This window comes from Microtus ochrogaster, chromosome 26 (genome assembly GCF_000317375.1).
Source record: "Microtus ochrogaster isolate Prairie Vole_2 chromosome 26, MicOch1.0, whole genome shotgun sequence".
Lineage (NCBI taxonomy): Eukaryota > Metazoa > Chordata > Mammalia > Rodentia > Cricetidae > Microtus > Microtus ochrogaster.
In genome coordinates, this window is record NC_022025.1 from 755,161 (window position 1) to 780,010 (window position 24,850).

Below are 24,850 nucleotides of genomic sequence, written 5' to 3' on the forward strand. Positions count from 1 at the left end.
CTCCCTCTCTCTCTCCCTTCTTTTCTCTCTCTGTCTCATTTTGATATTGGACCTTTCTGTATAGTTCTGGCTGACCTGAAATTTTCAGCCCCTATGCCTCTACTGCCAAGTGCTGAGATTCCAAGTGTGCAGTAACACATCTGGCTTTGGAATTAGTCATAACAAAGAATAAGTTTCATAGTTCAGGGGACACTGAAGCACCACTCTCTCAGGAAATGCGACCCCCACTCTCTCCCTCCTTTTATCTCTCCCTCCCTGTACACACATGCAAGCACACATGAATTTAGTGTATTTCATTTTGTTAGGTTGTGGAATCCGCTGTATCCCCTGGTGAGGCATCTTAAGTAGGCATGATGCCTGTTTAACTGATGCGCAACCTGAGATCCACAGCATGCCTCTCTTTAAAAGGGTGCTTGGGAATATGACTACACATCAGGAATATGACTACACATCAGGAATATGACTACACATCAGGAATATGACTACACATCAGGAATATGGTAATCTGAAAGAGACATGGTCTGCTTGATCAAATAAGATAGGTGCAAGAATGTAGGAAGAGGAGATAAAGTACAGTCTTAAAAATTACAATATCCAGGAAAGGATGAAAAATGGGAGAAGTGGGGGTCTAAAAAGGCTTTTGGCAAATGCAACTCTAGCCCCTTTAAAATGGGAAAAGTTATTGAATTTCCACTTGAGCATTTGGGGGAGGGCAAATGGCCATGGCCCCGATACTTACTAGAGTGGATTTTCTGCTGTGGGTTTTCATCATTTTATAATCCAGACTCCTTTTGTGTTATCTCATTTTGTTTATAATGAATTATAATATTCTTTTGAGATCTTGTGGGCTGACTAATAGAAATATTGCATGATTTCAAATTTTATAAATAAATGATCTCTTTGAATTTCCTAGAATAAAAATATACGATTTTTTTATCCAAACAAACCATTAAATAGACACAAAGGTAGGGAACTTCTTTTAAATAGTACTGTCTAATTAGTTAAGACTAAACATCTGTACTATTATGACTGAATTATTGTATCAAGAAGTATGAAGAAGGTTTCTAGCACAGTGGATTTATTTCTTGAACAAAATGACAGCAAGGGAAAAGCACTATGACTGGCAGCCAGATGTGGAGCCCATCTCTGTGAGGATATATTGATTTTCTAGTTTTCTACAACACATGCCTTAGATTATTATATATGATATGTAATACCTACTTACACAGTAGCTGGCTTCTTAAAGTCAGATGAAGGTCTGGAGAATTTTACACTTGGTTAGATTTGAGAAACTTGGTGTACGTCAGTGGATGCTATTGAAACATGGGATTCTAATTGTATGTGTGTGTTTATACACATGCACACCATAGTGTGTGGGGGGGTCAGAGGACAACTTCCAGGACTTGGTTCTCCCCTCCCATCATGTGCGTCCTGGAGACTAAACTCTGGCCCTCAGGTTTGACAGCTCATGCCTTCTCCCCATGCCATCTTCCTGATACAAAACACGTAAGTTTAAGTAGAATGCAGTTTCTTAAGTTCAGTTACAATGTATAGTATAAAATAGTTATCTGTACAGAACTATAATTGTATTTGTCTCTCTAATTTACTGAAATTTAAAATGCACTTGCTGTTTGCCTGACTAGGTCAACAACCCTATGTATAGACTGTCACAAGTACATAGAAACACACGAGAAGCCGGGCGGTGGTGGCGCATGCCTTTAATCCCAGCACTTGGGAGGCAGAGGCAGGCGGATCTCTGTGAGTTCGAGACCAGCCTGGTCTACAAGAGCTTGTTCCAGGACAGGCTCCAAAACCACAGAGAAACCCTGTCTCGGAAACCCCCCCCCCCCCAAAAAAGAAACACACGAGAAAGTGCTTGTTGCATCATTGCTTATGGCAGCAAACATTTATCCAAATATGTGTTAGGACAGGGCTATCATGAATTATTTTCATCCTACAGTGGGATATCATGCCACTATTGGAAGAATGGTGATATAGGAAGATGTCAGGATTGCTTTAAGGGAAAGACAAATTAGGCAGAATGATGTAAATGGTATCAAACCATTTGTATATTAAAAAGAATTTTTTGTTTATTTTATTTAAATTTTTTTCAGCAATATAATTTGATCATGTTTCCCCTACCTCAAAGCCTTCTATTTCCTCCTCACCTTCCAATCTACCCAACTTCATGTTCTCCCTCTCTCTTTAAAAAAAAAAAACCCACAAAACACAAAAACTGAAATCAAAACATACAAAAAAAAAAGCCTAATAAGACAAAAACAAAACAAACAAACAAAAAAGAAACAAAAAAAGAAAACCACCTCTCATACACACATACAAAAGAACATGAAAACAACATTGAGTTCATTTTGTGTTGGCCTACTGCTTCTGGACACGGGGCCTGCCCTGGAGTGTGGTTGGTAAGCCCAGTGACACTCCATTGTAAAAAGTGGATTTTCCCTTTGTCAGCAGGCATCATCAATTACAAATAGCTTCTCAGTCAGGGGTAGGACTTTGTGTCTCTGTCCCCACTCAGTGCTGGTCCCCTGCTGGCTTGAATCTGTGCAGGTCTTATGAACCCTGCCACAGTCTCTGTGAATTCTTATGTGCCTAAGTCTTGTTGTGTCTGCAAGGTATCTGTTAACCCATGGCTCCTGCAATCTTTTTGCCACTTCTTCTGCACAGATCCCTGAGCCTTGTGAGAAGAGATGAAAATATCCCGTTTAGGGCTGAGTAATTCAGTCTCTCATGCCTGCGCCTGCGTATTACCCAGTTGTGATGTCTTATATATTGTGGATCACAATGTACTGCAAGAAGCTTCTAGTTGAGTGATGCACTGATTGATGGCCACAGCAGCGTGTCCTTAGGGGTCATTTTACGGCTCTATACCTTTAGCAGAATAATCACAAGTTCTCCCGTAGGCCCATGACTTATGAAGTCTCAGGTTTTTGGCCACTTTGGCATTGTCAGGCATGGGTTCCACCTCATGGAGTAGACCTTTAGTCCTGTGAGAAAGTGGTTGGTTAATGCCATCACATTCTGTCATTCTTGTACCAGGACGTCTTGCAGGTCGGTTGCTGTTACAGGTCACAGTGTTTACAGCTAGCTGAGTGATGTTGATGATTATTTTTCTCCTCTGGCAGCATGCATGGTGCCTTCCAGTGCCAAGAGCTGGTCAGCAGAGGTTAAGCTTCTAGTTGGGTACCAGCTCAACTTCTTCATGTTTGAAGACATAAATAAATGTTGGCTTTAGCAATAGGGTCTTACCAACAGGTTGTGAAGAGCAACCAATAATGCTGGCGGTAGCCTGTAATATTTGTGGGACTCCTTTGGCCAACAACTCAATAAGATATAACCCATTTTTTCGCCATGGAGGTTTTACTTGGTAGAATAAGATAACTAGTTGGGGCATTGTCTGACCCATCATATGATGACTCAGTTTAAATTCCTCTCACATAGTATCTGTTTTGGGAACTTCTACAGTAGGTTTCCATATGGTTTCTCAAGAGTCCTTCAGTGTCAGTTGTCCCTCCCCATCTCTTTCCCCTTTTCCTCTCCTAGTCTAGTTTCCCCGCATCTCTTCGTAACCTATGTCCTATTTCCCTGCCCTTGGAAGATCCCCTTCTCCCCTCTGGTCTACTAGGAAGCTAACTTCTGTGATGATTTGGATTGTAACACATATAGCAAAAACTTAAAAGTTGACATTCAAATATAAGACAAAAACATGCACATTTATAATCTGTATAGGGATTACAGCATTTTATTTAGGATTGATATTAGAATTTATTCCTTCTATAGATATTCCGTATATGCATAGTATATACACAAACTATTTCAAAAAGGCTTATTTTTTGGTGTTACATACGTTTTGCACAGTGTACATAAGGGATCCAATTTATTCTTCACTATAAGCGGTATAAATCCTTAGCACTTTTCTCCTAAATGTGTATTATTTAAAAATAGCAAACAAAATAGTCCTTAAAATATAAAATTATTTGGTCATTTATATTAGTAATAGGACATAAATGAATGAAAATGCTTCATTATCATTAAAGTCTCTAGTTTAGAATAATAAATATTATCAAATATATTGAAGGAAATAAAGTTCATTACTTTACTTCTTCATTTATTTTTTTTATTACCTTTTATGTTTATGGGTAATTTGCCTACATGTATGTTTGTGCATCATGTTCATGTGGTACTTGTAGTGTCAGGAAGAAGATATCAGATTCTGTGGAACCTGAGTTACAGATGGTTGTAACCACGCGGGTGCTAGGAACTGATCCCAGGTCTTCTGCTAGAGCAGCTAGTGTTCTTTTTTTATTGATTTTTTATTGAGCTCTACATTTTTCTCTGCTCCCCTCCCTGCCTCTCCCCTCCCATAAACACTCCCCCAAGGTCCCCATGCTCCCAATTTACTCAGGAGATCTTGTCTTTTTCTACTTCCCATGTAGATTGGATTTATGTAAGTCTCTCTTAGTGTCCTCATTGTTGTCTAAGTTTTCTGGGATTGTTATTTGTGAGTTTGCTTTCTTTGCTTTATGTTTAAAAACCACATATGAGTGAGTACATATGATGCTTGTCTTTCTGTATCTGTGTCACCTCACTCAAAAATGATGTTTTCTAGCTCTCCATTTTCCTGCAGAATTCAAGATGTTATTTTTTTCTGCTGTGTAGTACTCCACTGTGTAAATGTACCTCATTCCTTATCCATTCTTCGGTCGAGGGCATTTCCAGGTTCTGGCTATGACAAACAATGCTGCTGTGAACATGGCTGAGCAGCTAGTATTCTTCTTAACCCCTGAGCCCCCACTCCTGGTTTCCTTGTTTCTCATTTGAATAATTGGGCCAGGCGGTGGTGGCGCACGCCTTTAATCCTAGCACTGGGTGTGGGGGGGCAGAGGCAGGCAGATCTCTGTGAGTTTGAGGCTAGCCTGGTCTACCAGAACTAGTTTCAGGACAGGCACCAAAACTACAGAGAAACCCTGTCTCAAAAAAAGTGGATAATTGTTGATTTATGGTTAATAGCATCTGATAAATTTAAAATGCTAAAATGAGTTCTTACCATTATTTTGAAGTATTGCATATGCTATGAGAGCATATATTTATATTTCAGTATATATTTATAAATTCAATTGGAGCTAGGCAGTGGTGGTACACGCCTTTAATCCCAACACTCGGGAGGCAGAGGCAGGCGGATCTCTGTGAGTTTGAGGCCAGCCTGGTCTACAAGAGCTAGTTCCAGGACAGGCTCCAAAGCTACAGAGAACCCTTGTCTTGAAAAATCAAAGTAAATAAATGAATGATTGAATGAATAAATAAATAAAGTCAATTTGAATAGCCCAGGCCAATGAGGTCTCTTTCTCTCCTGTTTATGCTTCTCTTTAAAGTGTCATGGACACACTCAATAGTGAGTCAACCACATTGAGTTCCTCTCTGCATTAGGGTTTATACAGACGGGCTCTGATCATAAGCTGTTCTTCGACAGACTCCTGTTTTTTTGTTTTTGTTGTTTTGAAGTGGAAATTAGTAGAAGATTCTTTTCTGTTGTCTAATCATCTAACTTTTCCTGCAGTGTAGTAGGGGGTGCTCTTTAAAAACAGAATTATAGTTACATTTATAATTATAATTATACAATGACACATTTCCAGAGTGGGTATTAAAAAAATAACCTTTAATAACTTATGAAATATTTTTATGGTCTGTTCTACTGCCATATTTTCTCACACAGTGGTTGCTGACTTCTATTATTTTTTAATCTGAAACCATAATTATTGTGATTATCTTCCCTCTTTCTTCTCTCTTCATGTGTTACTGTTGACTTCTGAGACCTCTTAGGAGAAAAATCTGTGTTTTGGTTGATCATTGTTGAGCTGAAAACAATACTTCAAAGAGCTTTCTCCCTGTGTCCAGGCCACCTCAGTGACTGTTGACCTTTTCTTGTATGGTCCGTATGAAGCTAGTGTTCTAATTTCAGGTAGAACCAGATGTGTCCAGAAAATAAGAACTATCTCAATCATGTGTTTGCCTGAACACTTGTAGTGGGCTCTATGGACTGTTGACCGTTCTCATAGCCCAGTGGAGAATATTTATCTTCTGTCCTGAAAAAATAATAGAGTGGAATATGAGAAAAATGTGCAGTAAATCTGACTAGGAGAAAGCTTAGACATGGAGTGCATAAATCACAAATTCGAGATCCAATTCGTGTGTAGTGTTGGGAAAAGACTACAGGATTTGTAGACATCCAAAGTTTGCATTGCTACTTGGCGACTGTGAGCGTGGAACTTTTAAGACTTATAGCCTTGAGTCTTAAAAGTTATAGCCTTTCAGAGAGCAAAATGGTGGAGTCCAGTTCCGATAGATACAACTACGAAACACTCCTGCACCTAAGGCTCGGGGAACATTGTGGAAAGATTTTAAGAGCCAGAGAATCAGGGAGTTTGCTGTGAGCTTGTTTTTCATGACCATATTAGAAGTTAAACCCATAAAGATTCTGAATGCTTAACTGTGATCTGAACAAGGAGAGCATGAACATACATACCACTTGCAAGCTGAGTAGTCAGAGGCCAGAAAGAGGAGGTTGGGAAGCTGGCCGGAAAGTTTCCTTTCTGGCCTGAAGTTGGTCATGGCTGGGCATTATAGGAGGTTGGGGTGATCAGTAACATCTTAATATTTCTTGGGGTTCATTGGACAGGACAGTCAAGAATCTAGGGGAACAAGTTAATTTACTTCAACAAGTCAAATTGGGGTAGTTACTGGAATTGTCACAGTTCATCCAAAATGGAGGAGTTCACAAAATACCATTACCCTGGCCAGCAGTAGGGTCAGGGACTGCACTCTGCCATTTTACTGGAATTCTCCAAGGCAGAGTGTTCCCAACTACCATGGGATTATCTCAGAAACAGTGGCAGGCATCAGACTTTCAGCCCTATTGCCTCCTGTGTCTTCTTCCTCTTCCCCGTTAACTGGGCAGCACAGGGTATTTTAACAGGATTGGTCCTTCAGGCAGACTAACGCGGGTAACATTTCCACTTCACCTACTCACTCCGTCAGTCCTCCTCAAACAATCTCTGAATATCAATTTAACGACAGGCTTTCTGCTACAGAATAAATAAGTTAGTGGGTGAATGGGAAAGGTGATTTAGAGCAGAGCTTTCCGAACTTTTATGTGCACATAAATCACCTGTAGACTGTTAAAATGCAGATTCTGATTTGTAGGTCTGCTGAGACAAGGGCTCTATATTTTGAAGCTGCTCCATGGCGCCGTGGTCTTTGGAACATTCTTTCATTGCTGAGTGTTTCAAGACAACACCAGAGGATGCAGCTCATCTGTGTACCGTTTCTTTTCCAGTTGTGTTGAGAGAATTGCATTCAGTTGATGTGACCAGTTGCAGAGGGAACTTTAAACTCTACCCCCAGACTGTTAGAAGAGAAGCAATTCCCAACTTGAGAAAGAACGCTATAAACTTGATGTGAGCACCACAAAAACAGATCTTTTCCTCCATCACAGGAATCTGATGACTCTCAAGTGATGCCCGTTTCTTTTTGCTCAGCTGGATGCTAAATTACACTGCAGTGTTGCTCAGAAGGGAATCCCTCAGAACTGGGAGATAGCTTTTTAAACCTATCCTGGCGCATGGGCCACACAATTATCTCAGCATTTTGACTGTTGTAGCATCTGCATAAAAGCAAAGTTAAGTCCACCTTTATTCCCCTGCCTTCTGATTTGGCGTCTGCTCAATAGACACGTTCATAAATAATTCTGTTGGAATTGGCTGGACAATGCTAATCTGGGTGATAAAGCCCTGTGCAGCATATATGGAGGTGCAGTGTAAGACACTTCTGGGGCCAGGCTCATGCCCTTTCTTTCTGTTTCCAGGGAGGAGAACACTGTTACTACCAGGGCCAGATCCGAGGAAACCCTGGCTCATTTGTTGCCCTGTCAACATGCCACGGACTCCAGTAAGTGTCACATAAATTACTTATACATTTGCTGTTTCAGTAACTTTTCTTTATGTTTAATGTATTAGTAAAATTTAGAGTTTCAGAATGTACTAGTACAATGTTAGAGTTTCGGGAGCCAGAGGCTTTGAAATTATGCCGCCATACAGTGATTCTTGGAGAATTTTTTTAGTTTCGTCCAGATACAAACTGGAGTGGCTTGGGTTACTTTGTTTTCTGTTCCTCAAAACCAATTCAACCGTCTACTCTTTCGTGGTTTGAGTCTTTCTATTTTCCTGAAATGATAGAAATCCTAGCAGATGAACATTCATGGCTCTCTGCACAAACAACACAGATGACCTCAGAAGCTCTGTGTTCTGCAGAACCCACGTAACTCACAGCACCGTGGGAGGGGACACACACGCTCATGGAGCTCTGAGGGCGAGTTTGTCTTTCCTTGCTTCCTTTCTCACGACCTTCCCCTCGCAGAATGTTTGCTGATGGTGAACATGGGAATACACCTCTCTTCATCCTGTCTGGGATGGTGATGCATGTGTTTACGGCCTCTTGAGAACTACCAGTTCATCTCCGAGCATCCTGTTTAGACTGAATCATTTGATTCTTTCTGGCGTGTTTTACTCTGTTTGGTTTTTTTGTTGTTGTTGCTTTTGTTTGCACAGAGTGAGCTAAGACAATTACTTTTAAGTTTTGTTGCTAGATATCCTTTTTTGTAGTGAGTTGGAAATGTGGCCTTTTCCACTAATCAACTGGTACTGTGAGCCGCTGTGTGTCCGTCACTGGAAACGTTATGGCAATTTTAGCTTAGGTGAGTCTTGAGAACTCAGTGTAGTAGTAAGCAGGGTAAATTTGCCTGGCTTTATCTTGTAGAATATTATAGGTATATTTAGGTATGTATTTTTTATTTGAGAAAGTAATAATAAATAACATCAGGGCCAGAAACAAACGGAGAATTGGCGCTGAAGGACAGGTAGAGCCTGAGAGACCCAAGATGTCACCTGCAGCAGGTGGAGGGGGCCCTGTGACATCCTTTCAGAGAACCTTGAGTGGGCGTTAGATCTGGAATCTGCAGTGGCGATGGAATGAGAAAGCCTGGAAAGTCTGGCTAGTGGCCCAAGTGACAGCTCTGGCCAAACTCTGGAGAGAGGTCCCTTAGACAGATAGACAGAGAAACTGCCAGGGTAAGTAGATGGCCAGAGGACGGAGGCCATGCACTCACTTAATGCAAAGCCTCTTGCTTCTTATGACAAATAAATGCATATAATTGCATGTGTTCCTCAAGTGAAGAGAGATTAACAACATGGCATCTTTGCCTTGATTTTCTTACCCAGTGAAAGAAATGTTGAAATCATTGTCATAGTAAAAGTGGTGTGCCTTATCTCAACACAGCAGGCCTGTGGGCTTGGTATATTATGTTTGATCTTACTGATGTTTCTATGAGCAAATGTGTGTTGGAAAGCAGAGTGATACAAAAGTAGGAGACCTTCCCCACCTCTGTATTACTCACAGAATCTCAGCCCAAGTCACAGTGTGAGCATGGTGCTCACTGCTCTCCGGTTTGCGTCCCAGTTTCCCAAATGGACAGTGTCTGAGACCCAGGAGGAAGCGATGAGCTTCTCCTATGGACCCTACTGGGCATGAGCGTCTAAGACAAGAGCTGGTTCTACCCTCCCACGGTCCTCTAAGGAAGGTGGGAACTGTAAACAGCGCCTCTCAGGATCCTGCCTCAGTTGCTTTAAGTTAGTATATTTCATATAGTTCGTATCTATCTTTACAAACTCTTTCACTTAAAACTAAGCAAAGTGAAATTAATAGAAAAGTCCATGATGTGTCTCCAAGTACAAACAGAATTGTGTGCTGCGGTGCTTAGAATTTCTTAGATGGTGTAGACATGGTTCGTACATTTTGTTACTGATGAACCCTTAGATCATGATTTTATTTCTGAACACAGTTACCTCTAGCAATATGTTGGAGGGATATTGCAGAACATTAAAGGACATAGGCTATCTCAGTATAATGGTTTAGGTATAAGCCATATTACTACACACAGAATTCATCTCTTATGAATGACCAAGTACATAATGAGGTTTTTTCATATTTCTGATTTACTGCATTTAGTTGAGGAATATAAAATGTGAAAATTATATTAATAATCTTTTCTCATAGAGTCTATAGGGGTACATTTTTACAAATTCAAAGGATTAATAGCAATTATTTTTGTCCATGTATGTTTGATGTTATCACAAAATCTTGTAACTATGGGAACCTAAAAAGATGAGATCAAATATAAGTTTATTGCCCCCCTTGTGGAAATTTGTAAAAATGATTGTTTCCTTTCAAAGTCTTATTTTAATTCAGCTTTATAGCAACTTAACTCAACTGTTCTAATTATTTGGTTCTATCTATAGGGTGTAATTGCTTTAGCCTTATCATATGTAGAATTTATGTTATAATGTAAAGCTGTCAACCTGCAAAGCAAATGAAACAGTTGTTTTACTATTCTTTATTATTATTATTAAGGTATTAGTAAAAACATGTTGTTATGAGGAATCAGAATCTTTTTATTTTTATTTTTTTTATTCTCGTACATTACATTCTAACCACAGTTTCCTCTCTTTCCACTCCTCTTAGTACCCCCCCCCCCACAACCTCTCCCCTCCCCAGATGAACTCCTCCTCCATGTCCTTAAAAAAAAGAATACACTGGAGATGTGGTGGCACATACCTTTAATCCCAGCACTTAAGGGGCAGGGCAGGAGGATCTCTGTGAGTACGAGGTCAGCCTCGTCTACAGAGAGCTTTTCAGGACAGCCACGACTGTTACACAGAGAAATCCTATCTTGAACTCCCTCCCCCACAAAAAAATGAGCAGGCCTCCCAGGGATACCAACTGAACATGGCATAACAGATTACAATAAGGCTAGGCACAAACCCTCCTATCAAGGCTGGACAAGAGAACGTAGGAGAAGGAAAAAGGTCCCAAGTACAAGCAAGAGCGTCAGGGACACGTCCACTCCCACTGTTAGGAATCCCACCAGAACACCAAGCTGCACAGCTGTGGCGTCTATTCAGAGGATCTAGATCAGAACCGTACAGGGTCTGTGACAGTTGCTTCAGTCTCTGTGAGCTCTGATGAGCCCTGCTTAGTTGATTCTGTGGGTCCTGTTCTCCTGGTGTCCTTGACCCCACTGGCTCCTACACTCTTTCTTCCCCTTCTCTTTGTGGGGTTCCCCGGCTCCACCTAGTGTGTGACTGTGGGGCTTTGCATCTGCTCCGTCAGTTGCTGGACGATGCCTCTCTGACGACAACGGGGCTAGACAGTTGTCCGTGAGTACAGCAGAATGTCATCAGCAATCCTTTCATTGACTTTTTCCTTTGCCCGTAGTGTTTGTCTCTGTCCCGGGTTTCTAGGCTGTCTGACGTCTGGTTCTTGGCCATCCAGGCCAACTGGGCGTGGGCTCCCTCCTGTGGCCTGGGCCTCTGGGCACTCCCACATTTCTGTGCCACCATTAGCTTAGCAATATTGCAGGGAGGACAGACTGTAGGTTGATGTCCTGGTTCCACCTCTGGGAGCCTTACCTGGTTATAGATGACAGTTGGAGCTCTGTATCCCCTGTTACTAAGAGGCTTCACTAGGGTCACTCTTGTAGATTCCAGGGAGTTTCCTCTGTACTAGGTTTCTAATAATTTCCCAAATGGTCTCCCAATTCCAGTCTGTTCTCCTAGTACTCTCCCTCCATCCCACCCTGACCTGATCCGTCTCATACCCAACCTTACCCATTCCCAGTCCACCCATAAACTCTGTTCTGTTTCCCCTTTCTAGGGAGGTCCACAGGGGTGCTCCTGAACCGTCCTTGTGACTTAGCTTCTCTGGGTCTGTGGATTGTAGCATGGTTGGCCTCTGCTTTATATCTGATATCCACTTAGGAGTGAGTACATAATGAAAAAATTATTCTAGCTTGCTTTCTATTGCTGTGAGGAAACACTGACCAAAGTCAACCTGGGGAGGAAGGGCCTTATTTTATCTTATACGCTGTAGTCCATCTTCAGTGGAAGCCACGTTGGCACACAAGGCAGGGCAGGAACTGAGGAAGAGCTGAGGAGAAACGCTGCTTTCTGGTTTGCCCTCCCTGGCTTGGTCAGCTTAACTTCTTATACAACCCAGACCCATCTGCTCAGGCTTAGTAGCCTGGACTCTCCCATGTCAGTCCGTGCTCAAGAAAATGTCGCATAGGCTTGTCTGCAGGCCCGTCTAATGGGGGTAGCTCAATGGAGAGTCCCTCTTCCCAAGCAGGGCTTGGCTTTTGCCAAGTTCATAAAAACTGTGACAGGTAGCAAAATAATCTGCTTGCCATGTGAACACTGGCAAAGATTAATGGTTATAGAATGTTCTGGGTAGATCTGGCCAGTTCTTAGCGTGATAGAGAGAAAAATTTCTGTCATACTTTGCCTGTTTTGAAGAGGAGTCAACATAGGCATATATATCGCTAATAGTATATTATGGTAATACTACATTAAAACTACATCTGTTTATCTTGAAATTCCCATTCTGTGTCATCCAAACATTTGCATTTGAAAGCTGTGCAGATGTGAGAATGTCTGTTCTGTGGGTATATTAGAGTTTCAGGCATGTGGAAGATGTCCCATCAGGGATGAAAGAATTTAGACAGAGGGAGACCTGGAAACCATTGTAATTATAGCTCAGGGAAACCAATAGATTTCATAGCATTATCATCAAGAGAAAAATAATATTCCGTATCTAACACTGTTGCTGTCATGTGAGCCTTTAAACCCTAAATTGAAAAGGTAAATAGAAGATCACAGCTCTGCTCCCCTCAAGGGCCTGAACAAAGACAAGTGTCAGTGACACCACAAGGCACCTCCTGATCTCTGTAGAAGCACTGTGTTTGTCGGACCAGAGGGGTATCAGGGCTTTCTGACCAGGAGATGAACTTCAACACTCCCTGTGGTGGTTGTCTTGAGAATGGCCCTGTGGGCTCGTAGATTTACATACTCAGCCTCTAGTTGGTGATAGAAGGGATTAGGAGGTGTGGCCTTGTTGGAAGAGATATGACACTTGGGATGGGCTTTGAGGTTTCAAAATCCCAGTCTCTGTCTCTGCCTGCTCCCTGAGGATCAGGATGTAGCTCTCAGCTACTTCTCCGGCATCATGCCTGCCTGTTGTCACGCTTCCCACCATAGAGATCCAGGACCAACTCTCTGAAACTGTAAGTAGGTCCCCAGTTAAATGCTTTCTTGTATGAGTTGTCTTGGTCATGATGCCTCTTCACAGCAATAGAACGGGAACTAAGGCACCCCCTTTATAGGATTTGTAAATAGCAGATAGCCATCTCCAGCATAAGAGTTCCCAAGAGCTCCTGATTTGTGCCTCCTTCCTGTCGTCTGCCTGCTGGGGCTGCCCACTGTGTTCCTTCTGCAACTGTTACTTTGTTTAGTGTCATTGCTGTCTTTACACTGCTTAGGTTAAAACCTTAGGGTCTTTGTTGATATTTTTTTTTCTGGCAAAGTTCACATCAAACTTTTCAACAAAATCTTTTTGGTTCTACTTTCAAAATATATCTTGTCTGGGCCTGTGGGTCAATGATATAACGTGCTTAGCCTGTGAGGCCCTGGGTTTACTCCTCAACAGCAAAAAGAATTGCATACATGTGAATGCATATGCACACACACACATACACGCTCCAGAATTTGGCTAGTTCTCACCACTTCTGTAATTACCACTATCTTCTTTGGGTTATTATAATAATCCTATTCTACTAACCCCTGCCCTTAGTCTTGCTATTCTCTAGGGTATTCTAACACTGTAGCAAGGACATTATAAGACAGGGGGAACCAAGCATAGTGGCTCATGCCTGCGATTTTAGCGCTTGAGAGGCAGAGGCAGATAGATTGCTGTTAGTTCAGAGTCAGCCTAGGGTTGGCTGACACTGTCTCAATAAACAAGCAATAAAACAAAATAGGGAGAAGGCATTTCCTCCCTTTAGAGTCTGCTTGCCAGTCTTCTCATTAGAGGCCCTCAGAAGAGACTACCTACCATACCCACCAATGGGCCTCTGACTGCATTTTTCCATTACTCTGCCCCCTGCCCATTCTGCCCTTACTGTGCTGTCCTCTTACGTTTCCTGGATCATGCCACGAGAGCAACTGAAATGCCGTTTGTACAGTATAGGTAAGCCATCTTCCTTGTGGAGCTGTACCTTGAACTCCTAGCAGAAACCCGGTCTTCTTGTTCAGCTCTCTTACACCCAGGCTTCTAGTGAACCTGCTTGATTTCCACCATAAAGTCCATGTTCACCTAACTTACATTTCCTTCCTTATTATGTATCTATTTTTTTATTCTCCTCAAAACGTAATTCAACAGAAAATTGTTCCCTTATGGCCCACTCCCTGCATCTGCAGCCGTGCCTTGTTGGTTCCCTGTCGGTTCACTCTGAATGAGTGAGCAAAGGTGGTCTCCGGTTGCAGATGACCAGTTTGTGTGTCCAGGCTTCCTGTCTTCCTTGTGTGAGAGACGGAATCTAGGAAGGCGACTTCAGTGTCTCTCCTGGAAAAGCGGTCATGGGTTCTCTCTTTACAGTTGTGAAAAGATTTAGTTCGAGTTGTTCAAATGCATTCGCCTTATTGCCAAAGCACCTTCCAGGGTGTGGTTGGAGCCCGTTCTCAGAGTGCTCTCAGGCCGCCCGTGTTGTCAGCATTGCCCAGCTGTTTCTGCTGTTGTAGGCTTTGTTGGTCTTCTCAGTACTGGATGGCTGTGTATGTTAGGGGAACGCTCAACAACCAAGCTGTATCATTACCTGCTGTAGCATTTGATTTTTGGGACAGGCTCTCCTGACCTGAATTTGCCCAGGTCATCCTTGACCATGAATCTTCTTTCTACCATCTGACTACAAGTACTTGGGATTGCGAGCTTATTTCCCCACTTCCAGCTGCTGAGACTTGTTTCAATTTCTGAGGCAGACCTAGCAGAGCACACTAGAATTACAGGAGTCTGCTGCCACTCTCGTCTGAGACTTGTTTTAAATACGGCTTCCAGAGTCCCGGCCTTGAAGTCTGAGGAGGGTTTTTTGAGAATTATGCTTTCACAGATATTCTAGGGTGGCCTCTATTGTAAGTCTCACAATTCCGTGTTAGAAGAATAACGAAAAGCAGAGAATTCAGTCTTGAGCTTGGAGTTCAAGGCGGGAGGATCTGCCTTAGTGAGGTCAGAGACAGAAGTGTATGTGCTATGTCTGTGCGATGTCTCGCCTGCCTGTGTGATGCCCTACCTATCTGCTGAGGATGGGGCTCTGGGAAATAGACACTGAAAGTGACCAGGCCTGTGCTGCTGACCCTAAAACGAGCTTGCTCTGAATGAGACTTGGTAGCTCTGTCTAATTATTTTCTTGTGCTCGGCAGTGGGATGTTCTTTGATGGGAACCACACATATCTCATCGAACCAGAAGAAAACGAGACCTCCCACGTAAGTGCTCCGCCTGCCGTGTGAATGGCAGCATTGGTGCTGAGACCTTCATCTCGTTCATCCCCTTTCCACCCTTCGTGTATGTTATATTGTGAGGGCCAGGACTACACACACATACACACACACACACACACACACACACACGCACGATACTGAGTATGTTGGACCTTGAGAGCTTGTTTGGAGGTTCTAGCAGGGGAGCGCAGGTACTCGTATACCCTTGACCGAAGACCGGTCCTCCTCTATTCGGGGAAGGTCGTCCTCTTCGACCGAGCGCGCAGCTTCGGGAGGGACGCACATGGAGCGGTGAGGGAGGAAGGGGACACCCGCCTAGCCAGCCAGATCAGCCGAATCAACCCTGGCGATCAATGGGGTGACAGATGTCGCAGCCAGATCGCCCTCACATCCGATACTGAGTATGTTGGGAATACTTTCCCTGAAGTGTCTTCTGAAGCCACTACTTCTCTCTGTTGTATGATGGGTCTCAATTTAGACAGCTATACCAAATATCATGACTGTGTAGCTTATACCACAAAGTATTTTCTCATAGTTCTTTAGGCTGTGACATTAAAAATCGAGGTGACAGTAGGGCTGGTGTCCCCGAGCGCTCTCCCCTCGGATGGCAACTGGTTGCCTTCCCACTGTATTTTTACTTGGCAGAGAGATATTTCTGATCATCTCTTCCTTTCCATTATAAGGACATCAGCCATACAGATCAAAGTGCCTCATTTACCCTTCGTTATTTCCTCCTATTAGGAAAGGACTAAGATTATAGACTACAATACCCTCATTGCTCTTTGGCTAAGGCCAAATCTGTCGGGCTATGGGGGAAACAACGGGGAAACAATACAGTTTTCGATCCTTTTTTTTTTTTTTTTTTGCATATACAAACCAGCTTCCTTGTTTCATGCCATGTTGGCCAAACATTTACAGAGGAGGTAATTTCCGGGAATGCACATTGTTTTTTCACCTCTTAAACAACCCTGTTTGGGGAACCATCTGATGTGTGTTCCCTGAGGACCTACTAAAGCTGCTTTATCTATCACTTTGCAGGACACTGACTTTATAGAGGCTGTAGTTAACTTTCATACTAGGACATTCTATTTCTTTAGCACTTAGATGAAGCCAGATGAAATCATTTGAATGTTTAATAATTTTGCTTAGAAGAAAAAGTGTTGTGTTATTTCTTGCCTTCTGGAACTGTCTATGTCAGGATTCTGGGCATCGCTTGTGTCTGTTGTTTTGCTTGCAGTCACCAGGAAAATTGGTAGCCTTGGTCACTGGCTATCTAAGCTACCTGGCTCTAATGTAGGGGCGGGAATCATGAAAGAAGCCATCATTAACCCATGTTCCAAGAGGCCCATTCATTTATTTTCCGTTACTGCAGCTTTGGCCTTTCTGCCCGTGAGGCTTCTTGGTTGCAATTGGTGGCTGCAGTGTTAGAAGAACGGGGCTGTGCAGCCGCTCACGGCCCCTTATAAACCTGGAGCACTGTAGTCAAGCTACAGTTCCCTAGACCCAGCTTCTCCAGCTATGATCGCCTGAAGCCAAAGATACTTACTTGCCATGTGCTTAATCTCTGCCCTTTGCCTTTCAGGAGGAGTCTCAGTTTCACTCGGTTTACAAATCCAGACTGTTTGAATTTCCCTTGGATGACCTCCCAACTGGTATGGTATTCATTTTGGGGATTTCTTTTTAAAAATAATAATTGAACATTGCTCTAGACATTTTAGGTGGTCTGTCGAGTTGCACCAAAGGGAAGAATAAAATGCAAACTGACTTCTTGTTTACAATTGAAGAAAAATATGGCTTAAGCACACAGAAGGAATACTTAAGAAATTAAGACTCAATGTTAGGAATGAGACATAATTTAGAATAAAACTGGTAAATGATGTGAAAATCCATCCTTGGGAAAATGATGGTTTTGTGAACACAGGCATGAATCATCTCCCCATGTGCTGTTTCCTTCCCCTCCTTTTGCTGTAGCACTTTAAGCAAAAGCTATAATTTAGCCTTTTATATAATTGTTTGCTACTTGTGAAATGGGCACATATTTTCCTCTCATTTGTGTTTATAGCTTAATTGATGCAAATGTTGATTGGAGAGGGGCATCGGCATGTCATCTGGCAAGCGGCGCTGACCTGGCTGCTAGCACCCCATGTTTGTGGAACACTGACTATGCAGTGGGCATTTGTCTTTAGCTCCTTTTAATTAACTTTGTTTTTGCCGTAGCTTTGTATGTTAATATAACATGAAGATGAAGAAACAGAGGTTCAGCTAGTATGTCTTTTCCAGGGTCCCACAGCTACTAAAGGTCAAGGATCATGATACTTTGAGAGACTGCTGTGAGAGACTCACAGGAAGACGTGAAAACATTGCCAGCCTAAGCTCATAGCATCTTGTTAGAGAATGAGGTGAATGCTGAGTTCTAATACCCCTTCCTCTCTGGGTTGAGTTGTGACTCGCTGGCCTCCTGTAGTTCTTCTGCCACAGAGAAGCTAGCACTTTCCACTGTGGTGAAGGGATTCAAGATCCCCTTTGATAGGATCCACTGTTTTGGAGGCCAGAGAGCTTGCTCAGTGAGGAATGGCACTTACCACAAAAGCCTAGTGATTCGCTTCGGAAAGCTGGAGAGAACAGACTCCACAGAGCTGTCCTCTGACCTCCCCGTGGGGCATGGCACATGCATGCCTCCAGCTATTGCACACATAACAAAATAGTAAAATCTGAAAAAGAATCCATACTTAGGGAAGTCTGCCGATAAACGCACAGATGCTCTTGCTCTAAAGAGAACCTGCTGTCCTTTCAATAACCATATGAAACTTTTTATAATGCCAGTTGTGGGAACAGAATTAATCATGAATGGCTGTGTGAGAATAAAGCTACAGTGTAATAGGTTTTACTGGAAGCAATCAACATTGATTAATATTTAAAGTAATAATGATTCCCCACCAAAGACTTCAGTATCGAAATGTAACCATACAATTTTTTTTTTTAAAAAAAGCTTTGTTCAGGGTTCTTTTTCATAAATAATTACAGAAGTGACTTGGCATTCTTTTTTTTTTTCTGATAAGGTCCAACTTTGTAGCCACCCGGCCCCAGGCTTGCAGTGATCCTCCTGTCTGACCTCCTGAGGGCCAGGGCTGCTGTCCTGAATTTTCAGGCTTGGCCTGTTTCTAGATTTTCAGTCAGAGGTTGCCGCTGTTGATTAGGGCAGTGCATTGTCTTTCAAGATTACTTAGAATTTACTGTGACAAACTAGATGGAAACAAGCGAAAGTCAGAAATACGTTTCTTTATTTTATTTTAGGTCGAATGAAATTGAAACTAAAACAGGGTTATAGGTCACCACTACCACTTCATCTTGTTTGGTGTTATCTATTTCCTAGAGATAGAAATAGTATAATCAACATTTGTCAACTTGTTTTAGCTTATAGAACCTTTTATTTTATATACTACGTCTCTGAGGACAAATGTTCCTTAGAACATGTTTTGGAGGGAAAAAAAAAATCTTGCTTTCAAAGGACTAGTTGACGCTCGTTTAGAAACTGATAAGCACAAAACACAAGCCCGTGTGTGACTCATTGGGCTCCAAGGTGACCCCTATTGAAATACAACATTTTTATTATTGAGACCCTTCCTTGTGCCTTTCCCACTCCTTGCCTTCAACTTCTACAATCTATTTTCTGCCCATTTCTTCCTATTGGCTAGTCTTGTCTTTTGTAGGGCATTAAACATATGAAACCATGCATTACATGTAGTTTCTTTTGCTTAGCATATTTCTGTGGTATTTATGTTGTCAAAATAGCAATCACTTATTGATTTTATTATTGAGTGTATTCTGTGGTATGAATAGATTACAATTCTTCTGAATTATGTTGATGGGCATTCAGGTTTTTCCAGTTTGAGGCAATTATTAATAAGCAACCATGAATATTCTTGTATGTCTTTTCTGTTTTTCCATCCCCTTTATTCGTTTCTTTTTTGTAGAGGCATGTTTTTATTTCTTCTAGTAAATACCCTAAGGAGGGCCTGGGAAGGTGTATTCTAAGCTTGGGATCAATGTCATAACACTTCAGCCTGTTACCAAAATAACAGGCTAGGTGATAGCCACATGTTGCTGGCCTCCTCCCAGGGCTTTCAACGCTCCATATTGGGACTGTAGGTCCAGCATGTCCCCAGGTGATGCCAATTTTATTGATCCAAAGATTCTACGTTGGAAAAGATTGTTTTATGAGCAGTTGAGTGGCTTCTTCAGATGCTTCTGTCACTCTGCTCACACACGGCGCCATATGGCAGCACTGTTTACTCCAGAACTTGAGCAACAGCTACCGAGAAATATCTTTGGTTCGTGGTTGGCCGTTCTGGTGTGCATGACGCTATGCATTGCACTTTCATCTGACAGTTTCCTGACTGGGGGTGATATGTAGTGTGTACTTGCTAGTCACCATTATGTTTTTCTCCTTTGGCTTTTGCACTGTACAAGGATTTACATATTCTGCATTTGATCTTAGCCAAAAGTTAAAAAAATGATTACATAGTCTGAACATAAGGCCTTTGTTAGATATGTTATTAACACTGAATTATTTGGATTGAGATTAAGTATTAAAATAGGCTTCTTCCTTTGACTCTTCTCATTTAGCCACCTGCGTCTACTTTTTTGCTTATTGTGGCTTTATAGTGTATTTTGAAATCAGGTACATATACCCTTCAGTTTTGTCCTTTTTCAAATTAATTTAGCTCTTCTAGGTCCATTGCATTTTCACATAGGCTTTAGAACCAACTTGTCAGTTTCTGAAATTCCTCTTAGGAATTGTGAGATCATCTTCCAGCGCGTGGGGCTCATGTATCTAGCGTAGCATGTCTCCTCATGTGTCTAGGGTTCGGTGTTTGTTTTGCATGAGTCCCTGATTTAGTCCCTAGCACAACAAAACAAAATGAATTCTCAGCCCTTTCCAGATATACTGAAACGCAAAAGATGGCAATAAACGTTTAAGACATTTACAGTTTCTGTTTGAAGTTTGCCATTTTTAGTACAGAGCTTGCTGAGGATAAACACTTTTTATCTCACAGTTCCCGAGAGTCAAGGGCCCCACTGTGGCTTAGTGGAGTGCCCATTGCTGATGTTTGTAGTGTAACTGTCAGCTGGAGTTGTAATCCTCGAAAGGCTCTAATAAGAGAGATTCTGAGCTCCACTCACTCAGGCGTGATTAGTGGGAGTGCTATGTGCTTTTAGCATTACACACTATGACTCTTTCATATTGAGATATTTATTGCCGTAACGTTACCTATCTGGTGTTAATGTTTCTAAGATGTTCTTTAATAATTCTTTGAGAATTTCATACATGCATATAATATATTTTGGTCACACTCATCCCCCAGTCCTCCCCCAACTCTTCCCAGATCCATCCTTCTACTCCCCACTCTCTCCCAACTAACTTTTAAATAATAACCTCCAAGTCCAATTTGATATACTCATGCATTGAGACCAATCATTTTATAGCTAATATCTGCTTATGAGTTAGTACGTACTGTATTTGTCTTTCTGGGTGTGGGTTGCCTCACTCAGGATGATTTTTGTTAGCTCCATCTGTTTGCATCACTTTGTAGAAAGTCCTCCCTTACAGCTAACATAGAATCTAGAGATGAATTTATCTATATCTATGAATAGTCTGTGCATGATCTGACATGCAAATAAGAGGGACTCGGATTGTCCCATTGCCCTTTAGTAGCAAACAAGGCCTTAGATAAATCTTGTCTTGGAAGAGAATGTCTGTGAGTTGGAAACAATTGAGTCCAATTTTGGTGTCCTGTATCAACTTCCTAATAGGTCGTGTTAAAAGTGTGTTCCATATCTCCTCTTTATTTTGCTGCCCCCAGAGAAGGTTAGTGATGGAAGCGAAAATCAGGCTGGCTACTTAGCAGATTTTTAATTAAAAATGTGTTGTTATTTATAAAATGATCACGAGAAAATTGAGCGTTTGTGTATTGCATTTACCCATTAGATACTTATTCATGGTTAATATAACATAATTGCTTAATGTTTCATGTACTCACTAAGTAGAAATAAAAACTAGTGAAATTTTGCCTTCTAGTAAAAGTCTGGAAAATGCACTGTTTGTTTTTATTTTCTTGTAGAATTTCAACAAGTAAATATTACTCCACCAAAATTTATTTTGAAGCCAAGACTAAAGCGGAGTAAGCGGCAGGTATGTGTTTGCAGGCGCAAGCCATGATATGTAGAACACAGGGCCTCTGGACGATCATTTGAGTCTACAGTCAGTGTCTGCAGGGCGGGGGTTAAGAACTAGTGCAGCCTTTGTGAGGGTGGGGACACAAACAGATGACAGATGCCACAGGATGCGTTCTTTTACGAGTAGAGGCTAGACAATGAATGAATATGGAGTCCCCTTTACCGTGGATCATGAGGTCTCTGCATGAAGCACAGCTTCTCTTCCCTTGCTCAGGCATGAATCACATCATAGGATCTTCTTTGCTATTCCTGATAGGTTTTGAAGCCACAAAATGCCTTTTTCTCACTTGAGATGCCTTGGATTTAGTATATAAATGACTCTTATTTAGTATATATAGGACTCTTCAACTGGACAGTGTGGTAATAGCATTGTCCTTAAGGTACCTTAAACCACGGGGGCAGATACTGTTCTTCGTATGGCTCTCACATCTAAAGATGATTTGCCCTGTGTCTCACACAGTTGACAAGAGGCCTGGAATGTAGATCTCCTGTCAGGGTCAAACTATCACAGTCATGGTGATGATGGTTTGTGGGAGCTTACGTGTGCATGCGGCATAACAAGAACACAGGGAATGAAACAGATGACAAAGCGAATCTGTTGAAGGTTGTGTGAAGTGTTTGTTTTATAGAGAGGACAGGGCATACTCTTTATGCATGTGCTTGTTCCTCATGCACATATCACCCACCAGCATTGAACCTAGCAATGCTCACATGTCAAGCAAGTGTTCTATCTCTGAGCTATGTACACAGCCCTTTTAGAAACAGGATCTGCTTAAGTTGTCCAGTATGGACTTGAACTTGCTCTATAGGCAGTTGTAGAACTCGTGGACCTTTTGCTTCAGCCTCCCCAGTCACATTACTAAGGCCCGGGCTTCCATTACCTTTCCAGAAAACCGGTGCTGTTTTGTTTCCTTTTGTCCTTTGACAGGGTCTCACTCTGTGGCTTAGGGTGGCTTCAGATTTACAGCATTCATTCTGCCCTAGTCACCCTAGTGCTGAGATTACAGGCACAGGCTTCTATGTCTGGTAAAATAGAATGTAGTTTCAGACAGATTCTTATGTGAATTACAATTGCTGATATTTGTTGAAAACTTAGCATGCATGTGTCCATATTATAAGATCTTAACTGTTTACCTGAAGTATTGGACAGAATCTTAACACTTTTGCTCCTTGTGATACCCTTATGAAGGTAGTGCTATGATTCCTGTTTACTCATTATATAATAATAGGGAAGGATAGACGCACATGACTCAAATAGAAGGGGAATCCCATAGAAAGTCTGGTCCCAAGGGTGTCTCTAGCCACCCACACTCTCTGAACCACCCTTCAGAAGCCAGTGTGTTCCCCAAGCTACTTCCATAAGGTTGAAGTTTGTTGTTTAGACAAATACATAGATGTCTTGAGTTAAATTAAGGGAAAAATAATTTCCATGAAGATTTAATTTACAAAATTGTGTATTGTTATGGATGCTGAATTGGGAGAATAGGAGAAACATCCTATTACCGTGTGCCTTGGAGTTCTTTTAGAAGCATCTCAGCATCTTGTCATTGGCTAAGAAGGGGAACCCTTCACTTCTTTATGAACACATGCAATTGAGTCAGTGTAATACTGTGTCCAAATGCAAGTCGCAGGCATTTAGAAAAAAATGCTTGGACTCATTCGAAAGTCTTCTCAGTTAACTAGGAGCCTAGAGTGAGCAAGAGAGATCTTGTCCTAGTAGGAGCTTTTTGTTGTTGTTGTTTTGTTTGTAAAGATTGTTGTCATTGAGTGCAATTTAGTTTTCCTGCTTAGTTTTTAAATACAAAAATACAGTCCATTATCATCTGTGAAACTAGTGTTGGAAGAGTCTTTCTTTTTTTTTAAAGATAGAAAATACATTTCGAAAGAGACAAAAATCTATGCAGCTGTATATTTTTAGTCTAAAATGTAGCACCCAAACATGCATTGGTTCTGCTTTGATGTGATGGTGTGCCTTTATCACAGAGATAGTCTTTGGGCAAGTGAACAAGATTTACTGGAGGAAAAATACCCCCTTCATTGACCGTGTCATAAAAGAACAGTCAGTTTCACAGATCCTGTTAATGTGTGATGGATGGGCAGAAGGGAAGCCTGCCCTGGTAACTTTGCCCATAGTGTTGACTGATTGTGGTTTGGAAAGCGAGGAGAACTTGTTGTGAGCAGAGATGTGGCAGTTAAAGACACTCCAAGGCTACTTGGGGATTTTAGGGCTATGCTGACCATACCCCTGTAGCTTGTGGGATCCTATGAGCCACACCAGAGAAAAGTCATGGACACGCCTAGATTTGGAGAAACTACCAGCCTCCTCCCTTTCAGAAATTTGCTGCTGCAGTTGAGCTAAAGCAGGAGCAATGCTCCTCTGTGTCACCCCGTGCCACTGTTGGGTAGACATGTTTTCATGAAGACAAGCGTAAAGTACGTAGGCGTATGACGCATATATCCATATTTAATTGTATTTGTGTAAACATTTTGGGAAAAAATTAGTAATTTGCTGTCCCCCCGTGGAAGAGGGGCATAGAGGCAAAAGGACTGTTTCACTCTTGATTTTTATTCTTCATTGATTTTTTCAAACCATGCACATTTTTTGTCTACTCAAAAAACAAGAAAACTGATGAGAGTTTAAAAGGTAATGCTGAAGTAAAAAGGGAAATTTTCTTTCATTGATTTCTTCTGTGTTTTTAGTTTTTGCAGCTAAATTTACATGTTTAGGTTTTTTTTTCTTCTTTTTTTCCCCATTGTGTTATAGCTTCTTCGATTTCCCCGTAATGTAGAGGAGGAAACCAAATACATCGAGCTGATGATTGTGAATGATCATATCATGGTAAGATTCGCCTCCCCCTTTCCTTCAATCCTCGTTTCTAACTGTTGTATAAAAGGTGTGTTAGGGTACATTTAGAAGAAGCAAAATTCTCGTCAAGTTCTGACTTGGAAAAGCCATTTGTGTAAACACATATACACATACACCACTTTGGAAGCCAAGAACAATCTTGTTAGAATTTACTATAAAGGTACCCATGTCAAACAGGCTGTACATATCAGCAACTGCCCACATGTGCTACCTGTGTAGAGGTTAGCACACACAGCCTATATAGAGGTTAGCACACACAGCCTATATAGGGGTTAGCACACACAGCCTATATAG

At 41.7% G+C, this 24,850-nt stretch overlaps 1 protein-coding gene across 16 annotated transcripts in view; it reads left to right on the top strand.

Annotated features, from left to right (window-relative positions):
- The window catches only part of Adam22 (ADAM metallopeptidase domain 22), a 229,466-nt gene that overhangs the window by 140,582 nt on the left and 64,034 nt on the right, over nucleotides 1-24,850 (top strand). For all 16 annotated transcript variants that reach the window (XM_026784638.1, XM_026784643.1, XM_026784640.1 and 13 more), the window contains exons 5-9: nucleotides 7,880-7,962; nucleotides 15,375-15,438; nucleotides 17,036-17,105; nucleotides 21,576-21,646; nucleotides 24,455-24,529. In XM_026784638.1, coding sequence (XP_026640439.1) covers nucleotides 7,880-7,962; nucleotides 15,375-15,438; nucleotides 17,036-17,105; nucleotides 21,576-21,646; nucleotides 24,455-24,529 — 363 coding nt within the window. The remainder of the gene's footprint in view (nucleotides 1-7,879; nucleotides 7,963-15,374; nucleotides 15,439-17,035; nucleotides 17,106-21,575; nucleotides 21,647-24,454; nucleotides 24,530-24,850) is intronic.